General features: G+C 38.6%; 3 protein-coding genes, 1 long non-coding RNA gene and 2 other non-coding genes across 10 annotated transcripts; 5 read left to right on the top strand and 1 right to left on the bottom strand.

The window, feature by feature from the left end:
• Positions 1–162: 162 nt before the first annotated feature.
• Positions 163–235, bottom strand: TRNAA-UGC (transfer RNA alanine (anticodon UGC)). The gene has a single exon. It is a non-coding gene; the product is annotated as a tRNA-Ala (tRNA).
• Positions 236–446: 211 nt separating this feature from the next.
• On the top strand, positions 447–1,691 carry LOC133713103 (1-Cys peroxiredoxin). The gene is made up of 4 exons (XM_062139225.1): positions 447–657; positions 748–896; positions 992–1,138; positions 1,218–1,691. The coding sequence occupies exons 1-4, from the start codon at positions 540–542 to the stop codon at positions 1,461–1,463; spliced, it is 660 nt and encodes a 219-aa protein (XP_061995209.1). The 5' UTR covers positions 447–539; the 3' UTR covers positions 1,464–1,691.
• Positions 1,692–1,916: 225 nt separating this feature from the next.
• TRNAF-GAA (transfer RNA phenylalanine (anticodon GAA)) lies at positions 1,917–1,989 on the top strand. The gene has a single exon. It is a non-coding gene; the product is annotated as a tRNA-Phe (tRNA).
• Positions 1,990–2,873: 884 nt separating this feature from the next.
• LOC133712518 (uncharacterized) lies at positions 2,874–4,127 on the top strand. The gene is made up of 2 exons (XM_062138622.1): positions 2,874–3,761; positions 3,955–4,127. Exons 1-2 carry the CDS (start codon positions 2,987–2,989, stop codon positions 4,071–4,073), a joined length of 894 nt encoding a protein of 297 aa, XP_061994606.1. The 5' UTR covers positions 2,874–2,986; the 3' UTR covers positions 4,074–4,127.
• Positions 4,128–5,927: 1,800 nt separating this feature from the next.
• Positions 5,928–7,938, top strand: LOC133710957 (uncharacterized). 5 transcript variants are annotated; one of them, XR_009846979.1, is made up of 3 exons: positions 5,928–6,084; positions 6,526–6,957; positions 7,062–7,938. It is a non-coding gene; the product is annotated as an uncharacterized LOC133710957 (long non-coding RNA). The 5 variants fall into 5 exon arrangements; XR_009846978.1 differs by lacking the exon at positions 5,928–6,084 and adding an exon at positions 6,099–6,320; XR_009846981.1 differs by lacking the exon at positions 5,928–6,084 and having other exon boundaries at positions 6,106–6,572; positions 6,861–6,957.
• A 1,619-nt stretch (positions 7,939–9,557) lies between these two features.
• Positions 9,558–11,592, top strand: LOC133712743 (MATH domain and coiled-coil domain-containing protein At2g42480-like). The gene is made up of 6 exons (XM_062138843.1): positions 9,558–9,648; positions 9,825–9,957; positions 10,070–10,239; positions 10,368–10,662; positions 10,885–11,051; positions 11,240–11,592. The coding sequence occupies exons 1-6, from the start codon at positions 9,630–9,632 to the stop codon at positions 11,398–11,400; spliced, it is 945 nt and encodes a 314-aa protein (XP_061994827.1). The 5' UTR covers positions 9,558–9,629; the 3' UTR covers positions 11,401–11,592.
• The last annotated feature ends 657 nt before the right edge of the window (positions 11,593–12,249 follow it).

Here is a 12,249-nt window from a genome sequence, read left to right as displayed (position 1 = left end):
GTGACTAAAAGGTCAAAGTCATTGCGCGGGAAAGAAATCACATTTTGCCCCGACGACGGGTAAAAAGTAAAAAAGTAAAAACTATTTACTGCTGATTTCGAAACCGGGGGCAGTTTGGGGTATTCACAAAGTCAGAGGAATTAAAACACCGGAAAAAAAAAATGGAGATGCGGGGTATCGAACCCCGTACCTCTCGCATGCAAAGCGAGCGCTCTACCATGTGAGCTACATCCCCGTTATCGAAAACAACCTTCTAATCGTATTTAATAAAAGAAAATGACTTAGAAACCCACGGAGGGGAAAGAAGATGGTCTAGGTGGGACGCGTGGAGGAAGAAGAAGCCATTTCCAATGACATGAAGCCAGTACTGCTTAAACTCCCTAGCCACGTTCTCTTCATGCAACAGCCCACTACTCTTTATATAACTCTCTCCTTCTACCCCTCTCTCTGCACCACAAAGAAAACCACAGAAAAAAAAACACTTCGATTTTGCTGTCACAACTGTTTTGTCTTCGTTACTTTAATTTCTCTCTGTGAAGATGCCTGGGCTAACGATTGGAGACACTATCCCCAACCTCGAAGCTGAGAGCACCATAGGAAAGATCAGGCTCCATGACTACATCGGCAATAGCTGGGCCATCGTTTTCTCTCACCCAGGTCGATCTGTAACTAATTTGATATTCTGCTTCTATATATATATTCATGATTTGGTCGATGACATAAGTTAACATTGTGTTTCGGATGTAGGTGATTTCACCCCGGTCTGCACCACCGAGCTTGGGAAGATGGCCGAGTACTCTAAGGTGTTCAAGGAGAAAGGAGTGAAGCTGCTGGGTTTGTCCTGCGACGACGTCTCGTCTCATCTGGAGTGGATCAAGGACATTGAAGCCTACAGTGTGAGTTTCAATACTTGTCTCCTGTATCCCTTTGTGGTTTGACGACTTCGTGTTGGGTTTTGATCTGAATTGTTTGTCATTGCATGCATGTCTAGGCCGGGTGCAAGGTGGACTATCCAATTATGGCCGATCCGAAGCGAGAGATCATCAAGCAACTCAACATGGTGGATCCCGAAGAGAAAGACTCCTCCGGCAACAACCTACCTTCCCGCGCTCTGCATATTGTTGGCCCTGACAAGAAGGTACCACTCAGTTCTGTTAACTATATATTTTGCTTAATTGATTTTGAGGCAGGTGATTAATTTTGTGATTGTGTAATAGGTGGTGTTGAGCTTTTTGTATCCGGCGACCACTGGCCGGAACATGGATGAGGTGGTGAGGGTGCTGGAGTCGCTGCAGAAGGCGAAGAAGCACAAGATTGCTACTCCGGCAAACTGGAAGCCTGGAGACGATGTTGTGATATCTCCGGGTGTGTCGCAGGAGGAGGCCAAAAGGATGTTCCCGCAGGGCTACAAGACCAAGGACCTTCCTTCCAAGAAAGAGTACCTGCGCTTTACTAATGTTTGAACATGGAGCAATATCTACTTACCTACTTGCGTATTATCCTTGTGTATCTTATGTATGAATTTTAATTAGTAGCTAGGATGTGTATATGAACATGTTGGTGACCAGCTCGAGCGTATGAAGTAGTACTTTGTAATCGTTAACTAGTATCTGATCATCCCTATATATGTACCTTTTGTCCTTTTATTTGTGTAAAATTAAAACTCTATTATGTTCTATGTATATGGTTGATGTTGGAATATTGCCCAATGAGTTTCAGTTGTTTAGACTTTAGATCATCAAAGCCCAAGTTAAGACAATGGCTAGCTTGTACGGTATTCTTCTCCTTATATTAATTCGGCCCAAGAGCGAAAGAGACAACTTGTCTGTTTTGGGTAACGGTTTTTAGTTTACGCTTTATAGGGTTAACAGATTGATGTATTAATAAATTTTAACTTTCCAACTCATATGTCAATTGCGGGGATAGCTCAGTTGGGAGAGCGTCAGACTGAAGATCTGAAGGTCAGGTGTTCGATCCACCTTCACCGCATTTCGTTTTTTCTTAATTTTTTGATAATAAACCACACTTGAAGCATGACTACTAGAACAACAACACTTGAAGCATGACTACTAGAACAACAATTGATATTCATATGCAGTTTATCGAAGTTATCCCTAAACTGAACCTTAAAACAACAAAAGCCAATATCGAAGTTATCCCTAAACTGAACCTTAAAACAACAAAAGCCAATTTCAAGGGTATCCAGGATAACCAAAACCACCACAAATTGGAATAAAGTTTCACTAGCTAATTTTCGTTAACAGTTTTACCACAATATCCAAACTAGCTATACTCACTGTGCCCTCCTGCCGGCCACTTTTACTCAATCCCCTCCACTTAACGTAGAACAGTTTCATCCCGAACTTTTGAGGTATACCTGATGCCATCTATATCTTTTGATCAAATACACAAAACATGAGATAGATCATAACAAATATTGCAAAAGAATCCTATCAACTTTTAGTTAGTTTATTGGTAAGAAATTTCTCTCCAATCAAAGATGACAAATGTTACAGGTTGGATTAACTGATACTCTTTCAGTCTTTTGTTAAAGAAAAACTTTGGTTTATAAAAAAATAATCACCGAAAATCTATTGAAATTTTGAATCTGACATGAAGCCATAAATAGTCAAATTAACTCCCGGTCCTCTTGTCTTCTTTTTTCTTTTTCTTTTTCTTTGTCAGAAAAAATCGGTTCTCATATAAACGCAAACCCCTAGCTGCAGAATCCCAAAGCTATCACACTCATCTTCTGCAGCTCTCTTTTTAGTTTTTACGACCTTTTCAAACCGTGGATCCCATCACAGCCTGTCTAAAGCTCCAAAAAGGCATCGTCAATTTTTCTTCGATATCTGAAAAAGTCCCCAGTTGCATAATTCGTGGAGTAAATCCCGGCCCACTAATCTTACATCACCTTTTCCTTCTCCTCCAGCTAGCTGCTGCTTCTTCTTCCTCTTCTTCACTCCCTTACTCTGTTCACACAAAAATGAGGTCTCTCTCAAAACCAGTCACCATCATCAACTTCATAGTAGTACTCCTCTCACAGCTCCCTACCCTAACTCTCTCCCAATGCCGCGACTCCTGCGGCGACATCCCCATAAAGTACCCTTTTGCCCTCGATGATGGCTGCGGCGCCCCGCAGTTCCGCCGCATGCTCAACTGCTCCACCGACCTCTTCTTCCTCACCCCCTCCGGCTCCTACAAAGTCGAGTCCATCAACTACGACAAGAAAACCATCGTCGTTTACGACCCCGCCATGTCCACCTGCTCCATCCTCCAGCCCCACCACGACTTCCTCATGACCGATATCCAGTCAGCCCTAATCCCCCCCACCTCCGACACCGTCTTTGCCCTCCTCAACTGCTCTATTGACTCCCCTGTCCTCAACCACTACAGTTACCTCTGCTTCAACTTCTCTTCCCACTCCTGCGACGAGCTCTACGGCTCGTGCAACGCGTTTAGGGTTTTCCACATGGTTGCCAACACTACTTCGCCGCCGTGCTGCTTTACAGGTTACGACACCGTTAAGTTCATGAGCATGAACGTCTTGGACTGCACGCATTACACCACGGTGACGAACACGGATGAGTTGAGGGGGATTGGACCGCAGGATTGGGTTTATGGGATCAAGATGACCTTCGCCGTGCCGGATTCCGGTTGCAACAGGTGTGCGATGTCCGGTGGCACGTGCGGGTTTGATACAGAGACCGAAGGGGCACTGTGTCTTTGCTCGAGTTCGTCTAATTATACTAGAGAATGTGGTAAGGAAGATGATCAACTTTAATTATATGAACTAAATCAACGAAAATCCTATATATATCATATATTTTGAAAATATGAACATGTTCCGGAATTTGGTAGAATATATCGTAATTCAATCTGTTACATTATAATTATGCACGTGTACTGACTAATTTTTGGGTTACTAATTGAATTATGTTTTGTGATTTTCAGCTGTAGGCAGTGTCACGGCGGGAGTGAACAACTGTGCAACCAGCAGCATATTCTTGCAATCAATTTTTGTGATCGTGTTGATCCATAATTTATTCAACCTAGTATTTTTGTCAAATTAAGTTGTTCTCAACTGGTTGCCCCTCTAATTAGTGAATTGATTGTTCAAAATTAAACCTATGTTCTAACTGTACGTTGTGAGTGTTGTTCGAACTATATAATTAAAGTACCGGAAAAGGAAAATACTAATTAAGCTAGAGGGCCCAACAAGGACATCTATATAAAGCAATTCAAAAGACTATTTCATTGCAACTAAGTGCGCACTTTTAAGTTTTAGCACCCAAAATTCTCACAACCTCCAGGTTTTTTCCAATACGAGTAGCTGAGTACCTCCTCGTGTGTGTCATACACAAGAAATGATTCAAAGCACTGACGTACACTTATACCAACATGAATAAACGGTTGGATAACATTAAATACACTTTTTGGTTATTGAAAAAAAAAAAACTATAAATATCAAGAGTTGAGATTAGCTAATAAGTGATGGGTCACTTACACCATCGGAGCATAGAAGAATTTACAGTCATACATAACCTTTCCTTTCCAAAGGCAGAGTGCAGCATTAACACTTCATAAATGTACATGTTCTTAACCGCTAGATTTATAAACTCTTGACACAAAACGGTTTGTGCTAAAGTTTGGTATATGTTGTATTTTTACCACACACTTATGACTATATAAGTGTTATGCTTGGTAGTGGTCTAGTGAATACAATCAGGGCCAGCCTTAAGATTATAGAGGCCGGAGGCAAACAATTAAAATATGGCATCACATAAAGCTTAGATTTGTGTGTGTGTGTGTTTCAAATATATTTATAAATTTCTTTTTTCTTCTGATAAATTTAAGATCAAAATTTTATGTTACTATTTGTGGATTTATAAGAAGAAAAAACTCAAACCAAAAATGACCATCACTGGACAATGGAACAAAACAGGCCACATAACCACAACACAAACACACACTACATGTAACAAGAAAATTCTTCTATGCAACGGTGATGCAAGTGAACCAACATATTTAACAGATCTTAGCCAACATTTTTTTTTATAGCAAAAAAATGTACTTAATGTTATCCAACTGTCCATTCATGTTGGTATCTATGCACGTCGGTGTACTAAATGCTCTCTTCATGTAACAAATGTCCAAAAGTTTATATATGTACAAATAATACTAGAGCTCATAACTCCCCAGGCCCATCGGAAGCCGTCAAGTGGCACCCATTAGGGTCGGCTCTAGACATAATAGTAGTCCTACAATCATGTTAATTTGATGTGTAACATCAAATGTATCACATCTCTATTGCGGTATTGCGTTCTTGTTAATCAAGTTTATTCCGAATTTACTTAAGTGAAAAGTTTTGAATTCAAGTATCATGGACTTGTTAATCTAGTTTGCCCTGTATATTGTTCTAGTTCGTTTACATTACATTAATTTATTAGTACATCAAGTACACTAGCTTCATAATGTTTTTGAGTTAAATGAGCTTGATGGAACCTTTTTTTTTTTTTTTTTTTTGTACCCTTGATACAATTAAGCTGAAAAAAAATTGAAAAAAATAAAACTAATCCTCTCTCTCTCTCATTACTATAGTATCCTTATATAATTCTCATAATTAGGATTGCAGTTGTTCCTCAAGCCAACAAAAGGATTGGACTTGAGATAAGCAGGCAACAATTGCTTCTAAACGAGTTGGGGGTGGTAATAACAGCAATAGATGAGAAAAAGAGCCACAGAAGTTGCTGAAAAACATTAGGCTTATGGGTTCTCCGATATGGTCCAAAACCAAAACAATTGAAATCTATTTTATGTCGCATAGATTTGACGCAGTCGGAAGTAACCTAGGTTTATCAGCAATAAACCTAAAATAAAGATTCTGGAGTCCACACCACTACAATTATGAGCAATGGCTACGGAAGGCAAGCCACGGTTGCAGTGTTTTGTGCGCAAGAGTTTCAGTCAACGCAATTCAATCACTTTATGAATGAATCTGCGGGTGATGCATGCCACATTTATTTACAAGCGTGACTTTTCTTTAAAATATTGCTTCAGTCCGCTCTTTTTGCATTGGTCTTGGTAAATCTCTCTCTCTCGGTGACTGTTTTATAAAATATTGTTTCAGTCCCGCTCTTTAACTTAAATGTCTCTCTCTCTCTCTCTCCAGTCTCCCCCCCTCCCCTCTCTCTTCAAAAACCAGATCTGCGACCCTCACAACCCCCTCCGTTTCCAACCATCACTGATGGCCTCTCCTTCTATCTTTTTCATGTTATCTGCACTTTCCTTCACACATGGGTCTGATCAATTTTATAACAGTAATCTTTTCTTCTGTCATATTGCGATTTATTCGATTTGCCTGTAAATTTGTAAAAATTGTGTATCTTTTGTTTGTATGGTAGAAATTTCTTTTTCCTTTTTGTGAGTGTTGATTATGAATTGAGTTTTTGGGTTTATTTCTGTTTTGGGTTTTGATCTTGAATTTTTTATTTTTTATTTTATTTTTTTTATTGATGCTTGCAGGTTGTATTGTTTGGCTGTTAAAACCCTCTGCCAACCTCATCTCTCAGGTATAGTTTCTGGGTTTGAGTTTTTATTGATTTGAGATGGACTTTGAATTGGGTTTTCCTGAGGAGACCAATCTTGTATCTTTCTTAGTACTGCTAATATCTACTAATACTACTGCATCTAACAATATTGAATCGCTGCATGAAGTACCACTTGAAAGGAGCTTTCTGTTAGATTTATTTGATCCGAATCCCATTTTACATGATGGAACTTTCTGTTGTACTTTACTGTATATGAATATCTCTTTAAAGGTAGTCATATGCTTCTTCTTTCTTATCTTGCTCCTGCAGTTTGCTTCAACAAGGAATGAAACAAATAATAATAAGCCCAGAAACCTCTGAAGCTAAAGCATTAGAGAAGGTGGAGGATAAGTCCAAAGTTGCCAGGGTATACCAAATTTCCTATGCAAGATTAATTGTTCCGTAGTTTTCCTACAGATAATATGTAATTCATGCTATAGTGCTAAAAATGTTTCTTTGATGATTATTTAGGCATTGAAGGAAAGTGTTCTCCATCAAATATGTGAGGCAAAGCCATTGGCTTTGATCATTGATTGGAATTCACTCCTGTCTAACAAAAAGAAGAGAACTGTGATGTATTTCTTTGTATTTTGCTGCTGAGTTAACTGACTAATTTTTGTGCAAGCTGATTTACTTAGCAACTTGGATAATTACTGCTTACTCATTTCCTTTGCAATTTGGGCTTTTGTTAATTGTTTTTATACCCTATACTAATATTTGTGTATGTTGTTATTAATTGCAGGCACATACTATACTAGATTTCCCAACTTTCTTGCTTGTTAGCTCAATAGAAAATAGTTGATTGAGCCTTCAAACATTTAAAACCAATTGCAGGTGCTTGGCAGCAAAGGGTGAAGAGTCTGGTGAATGTGAAAGATATTCCAAATATTATCGTTCGCCATGCCCAGGTGAATGGGCAAGTATTTCTTAGCTCATTTCTTCTGCAATTATTTGTCTTCCAATAAAATCTGATTGGAAGTTTAACTTCTTCTGTTAAACTTTTTCATAAATGTATTAAATTGTTGGTACTTTACTCATACGTAGATTGTCATTGCATAAACTGTGACATGACTGTGTAAGGATTGCTTAATCTGAACTTTAACTTGCAGCATAGCCCTGGCAAAGTTTGCACCAGAATCACAGGGCACACTGAATTTTAAGTTTGGAACTTCTTCTGGAGCTGTATCTTAGCCTTGAGAACTTTTTAGTTAGAAACTTGTATGTGATAACAGTACTATTGGGATGGAGTGGGTTATGTAATGCTGTATTGGGTTTGATTTATAATACTCATAGTGACATTACTGTAATCTCTATGGTACAATGAATGAAGTTATTAATTTTATTTTCATCTTTTCTGGGCATGGTCAATTCAATTCCCCACAAAGCAGGTTAAAATCCAATGGAGATTTGTTAAATCATCATATTAATAGAACAGAAATTGGTAAATTAGGTTTGAATGGAGATGGGATGTCACGGATTGCATATAGGCGTGGATAAAAGAATAATAGAATATAGTAAAGGCTGTCACGGACATAGAGGTAGGCCCCTCCAAGAGTCAAACTGTACAGAGCCACAAACCGATTTAAATGTGACATATGGGCCTAAAGCAACTGGTCCACAGAGCACTGACATGAAAAAAAGTGGCTGCATCGTTGCTTTGCTCCATAGACACAGATAACCGTAGCCTTTGACCTCCATACCCACGAATCATGCATGTGGCTATTGTTCAGAATTGTGGTGGTGCCACCAGAGATAAAAGAGAAAACTCTCAATTTTGATTGATAATATGATAAAAGATAGTTCTGCAGCCGTTTAAGGTTGCTTATATATGGGAAAAGAAACCCTAGGGCGACTAACAATGAAACCCTAAGCCCACGGATTAAAACAAAACAAATCCAAAATAAACTAGAAAACCTAAAATAAAAAGAATGTAAAACTAGCCTAAAAATACTAAATCACGAATCGGATAATTAAGGCGATACATTTTGGCCTAAATTTGATAGAGCTCACTAAAGTGAGTCTTGAAGATCTCGTCGTTCCCATTCCGGAAAGGTATTATGCGTCTCAAACGGACATTCTGGCCAAAATTTACTCCAATCTGATTCACAATCCAGAATCTGACTTTTCGCACGAGAAACCCGAAAAGTCCAAAACCTAATCTTCTTGAATATTCCAGCAGCTAATAACCTCATTATGCGTGAGTTACCTATTTTCCAATCACTCTTCTTGATTCTACGCCGCTTCTTTATTTTTCTAACTTTCCGGCTAAACCAAGCCCATTCTCGTCCTACATCATTGTCCTCCACTATGAAAGAACTCGCCCTCGAGTTCATCTTGAATAAAAAACAAGAATAGGTAGACAAGAGACCTAAGAAAAAATTAGACATTTGAACTTGTGGATTAGATTGCTCTGTTTCGTGTTTGAATAACATAGGATGTTGTTGATGCTCCTGAGGTCGTTTATCAACTTGAGTAATGAAACTATCATTTGGAGTGGGGAGAAAAATCTCTTCGATTGAAGACGTTGATGCAGCAGATCGTAGCAAAGGGAGCAGGGAGGTGTAGAGAGAAACCAATAAGGGTAAAACTGAAAAAATAGTGGTAAAAATATCATTGGAGGTCCAAATACAAATAACAGAGGTATGAATAGAAGCACTTTTTACTAAGACGATGAGGACCGGAAAAAAAAAAAAAAAACACCAGAAAGCAAGGATTTCGAGTTGAGTGATTCAGGGTTTAGGGATTAGAACATTAGAAAGCAAGGATTTCGAGTTGAGTGATTCAGGGTTTAGGGATTAGAACATTAGAAAGCAAGGATTTCGAGTTGAGTGATTCAGGGTTTAGGGATTAGAACATTAGAAAGCAAGGTGGTATACCTTATGGTGTGCGGAAAGCTACTGTAATCTTCACTCGTTTTCAATTTGCATATAAAAAGGTTGATTCGATCATGTATAGCCTCTACGCCACCTCTTGTTCTTTTTTCAAGCAGAAAAAGGATAACTGCTGTCCCTTTTAAGTTGGGAGATCAATTTCGTTTTCATGGCCTTAGAAAAAGATGGTAACTAACTTAAACTTTCCCTCTCTATGCGATTGTGTTTTGAACATATATATACTATTGCAATAAAATTATATAATTATAGGTACTAAGCTTGCACTCAGTGAACTGTATGTCATATATAATTAATAATAGAACTAAGTTGAACTCGGCGCCTAATACTAGCTTGATGGTTGCAGGAATTTTAAAATCATTTTCAGATTCACCGCCAACTCATTACACTGTAAAAATAGAGTTATTTTCGATGATAACTGAACTTTTTTCAGAGGATGGATATGAATCATCACAATTTGAAACCGGAGGATACAAATGGTAATTACTTTTTTGTCTGTCAAGCCATGTCTACTTCTTTCTCTCTATCTTATTTCTTTTTACATGAACTAGTGATACATTTTGAATTATGTCATTTGCTTTTCACACGCAGGAAACTGGTGTTGTACCCAAATGGAAACATGAGGAGGAATGTGGGAGACCACATCTCTATCTACTTGGTAATAGCTGGAACAGATTCACTTCCAACTGGTTGGGAGGTATATGTTGATTTCAGATTGTTTTTGCTCGATCAGAATAAGAAAGCCTACTCGGTTTTTGAAGGTAATATATATATGATTTTATCTACTTCAGTAGACTTGTTTATATATGTACATATATATGCAAAGCATATTGCTTAATTTCTAATTTTTTTTAATAGTTTTTGTTCGTTTTTGCACTTGTTATATTAGATGCTTTTACAAAGCAAAAGTGCTTTAATGGAGCTATGCTTGATGCGGCTGGTTTTGATAAACTTATCCCCGTTAAAGATTTTACTGATGTTTCCAATGGATATCTTATTGATGATACATGCGTGTATGGAGCTGAGGTCTTTGTTTGTAAAGAAAGGAGAACAGGGAAAGGAGAGTGTCTATCAAGGATAAGAAATGCCTCCGCGTACAAGCATGTTTGGAAGATTGATAATTTTTCAGAATTGGACGCTGAATCCTATTCATCGGAACCCTTTAATGCTGGAGGCTATGAATGGTATCTATGATAAGGCTTACGAGTTACGAATTAATTTTTATATATGCGTTATAAAATGTAATTTTAGCAATTGATCGATGCCATCTACCTATTCAATTTTGCAGTTGTAGAACTTGTTAAAGTATTGTTTCCAATGCATTACATTGTGCTCGAAGATTAGATCGATGTTATGATGCATGCAATCTAATATTATTCACATTCTTCCTCTACTGGTTGTTGCAGGAAGATAAAGCTCTATCCCAAGGGAACCGGTGATGGAAAGGATAGTCATCTTTCTCTGTTTTTCATATTGGCAAATCCTGAGACCCTTCCTCCTGGCTCTAGTATATTTGCAGATTATACATCGCGCATCCTAGATCAGATTCATGACAGGCATCACTCTAAAAGGGGTAAAGATCGACTAAACTTTTATTGACATTTCTATGCATGCCCTCAATTTAATGTCACATAACGTGTGTGTGTGTAGAAATATAACCAAAGAAAATTGAAGGGCTAAATTATGTTGTTTGTTATATATACTCTGGTATAATTTGGCTGGCAGCATCGCCTAATAGTATGTTGTTTATTGGACTTTTAGCAACTAATGGCAGGATCTTCAGCGCCTTGCATCCGAGTTGGGGTTACGATAAATTCATTGCACTGGAGATGTTCAGTCCGGCAGACAAGGGTTTTTTGATGAATGACACTTGCATAGTGGAGGTAGAGGTCACTGTCCGTGGAATTACTGGAGTTCTGTAGTAATAACTTGTCCTAAGAAGTAATTTTGCTGCGTGCACAGTGCCCCGATATGGTTATAATGTTTCTGACATCAGTGAAGATCGAACACATTACTTTTCCATAGAGAATGTTGATCAGTTATTACTACCTTAAAGTTAAATGTTTGATCATGAATTTATAAAAAGCTGATCTTGGAATTCATATCGTATTTAATCGGCTGATCTGCTGTGAACATAAACCATTATTAATTGGATAAACTAAATATTTTATCCAATTTTTTTTTAGGGAATGGACGAAAGATCATAACAACCGTATAAGGTCAATCTAGGGGATCCGAAGATCACCCATTACATTCATTGCTCAACTGACTACACAAATAGTCAGACTAATGCCCATAAGGGAATGCGAAAACTAAAATCCCAAAAAGGAGAAATGCAACAACTACTAACCAAAAGGAAACTGCAAAGAAAAAAACAACTAACAACTACGTTTACTCCAAAATACAACTCTAATTCTCCGCATCTACCATGAATGACTTCTTGGTGTACCCCTCCACCCTTCAAAGCAGTGAATAGCCTCAAATTTGAGTCATATTGAAGTCTAGCCCACAACAAGCCCAACAAGAGCCCCGACCCAACCTCCGGCCCAAGCAAGAGAGAGGAAGGATAATGGACTGAAGCCAGAAGCCCAGCCCACACCCACTGTCCTCAATCTGCAACCCAAACCATCGATCACCGGAACCCTAGGAAGCTTGCCAGAGGCACTGCTACCACACCAAGCAAGCAAGCCGCCATTACCATTCCCGCGGACGACCTCAATCTTCAACCATCCCCACCGTCTCGAGGGACCTGGTTCCAACCTGGAAGATAG

This window comes from Rosa rugosa, chromosome 5 (assembly GCF_958449725.1).
Source record: "Rosa rugosa chromosome 5, drRosRugo1.1, whole genome shotgun sequence".
NCBI lineage: Eukaryota > Viridiplantae > Streptophyta > Magnoliopsida > Rosales > Rosaceae > Rosa > Rosa rugosa.
Note: the sequence above shows the minus strand (reverse complement) of the source record. Positions and strands in the feature narration are given on the sequence as shown.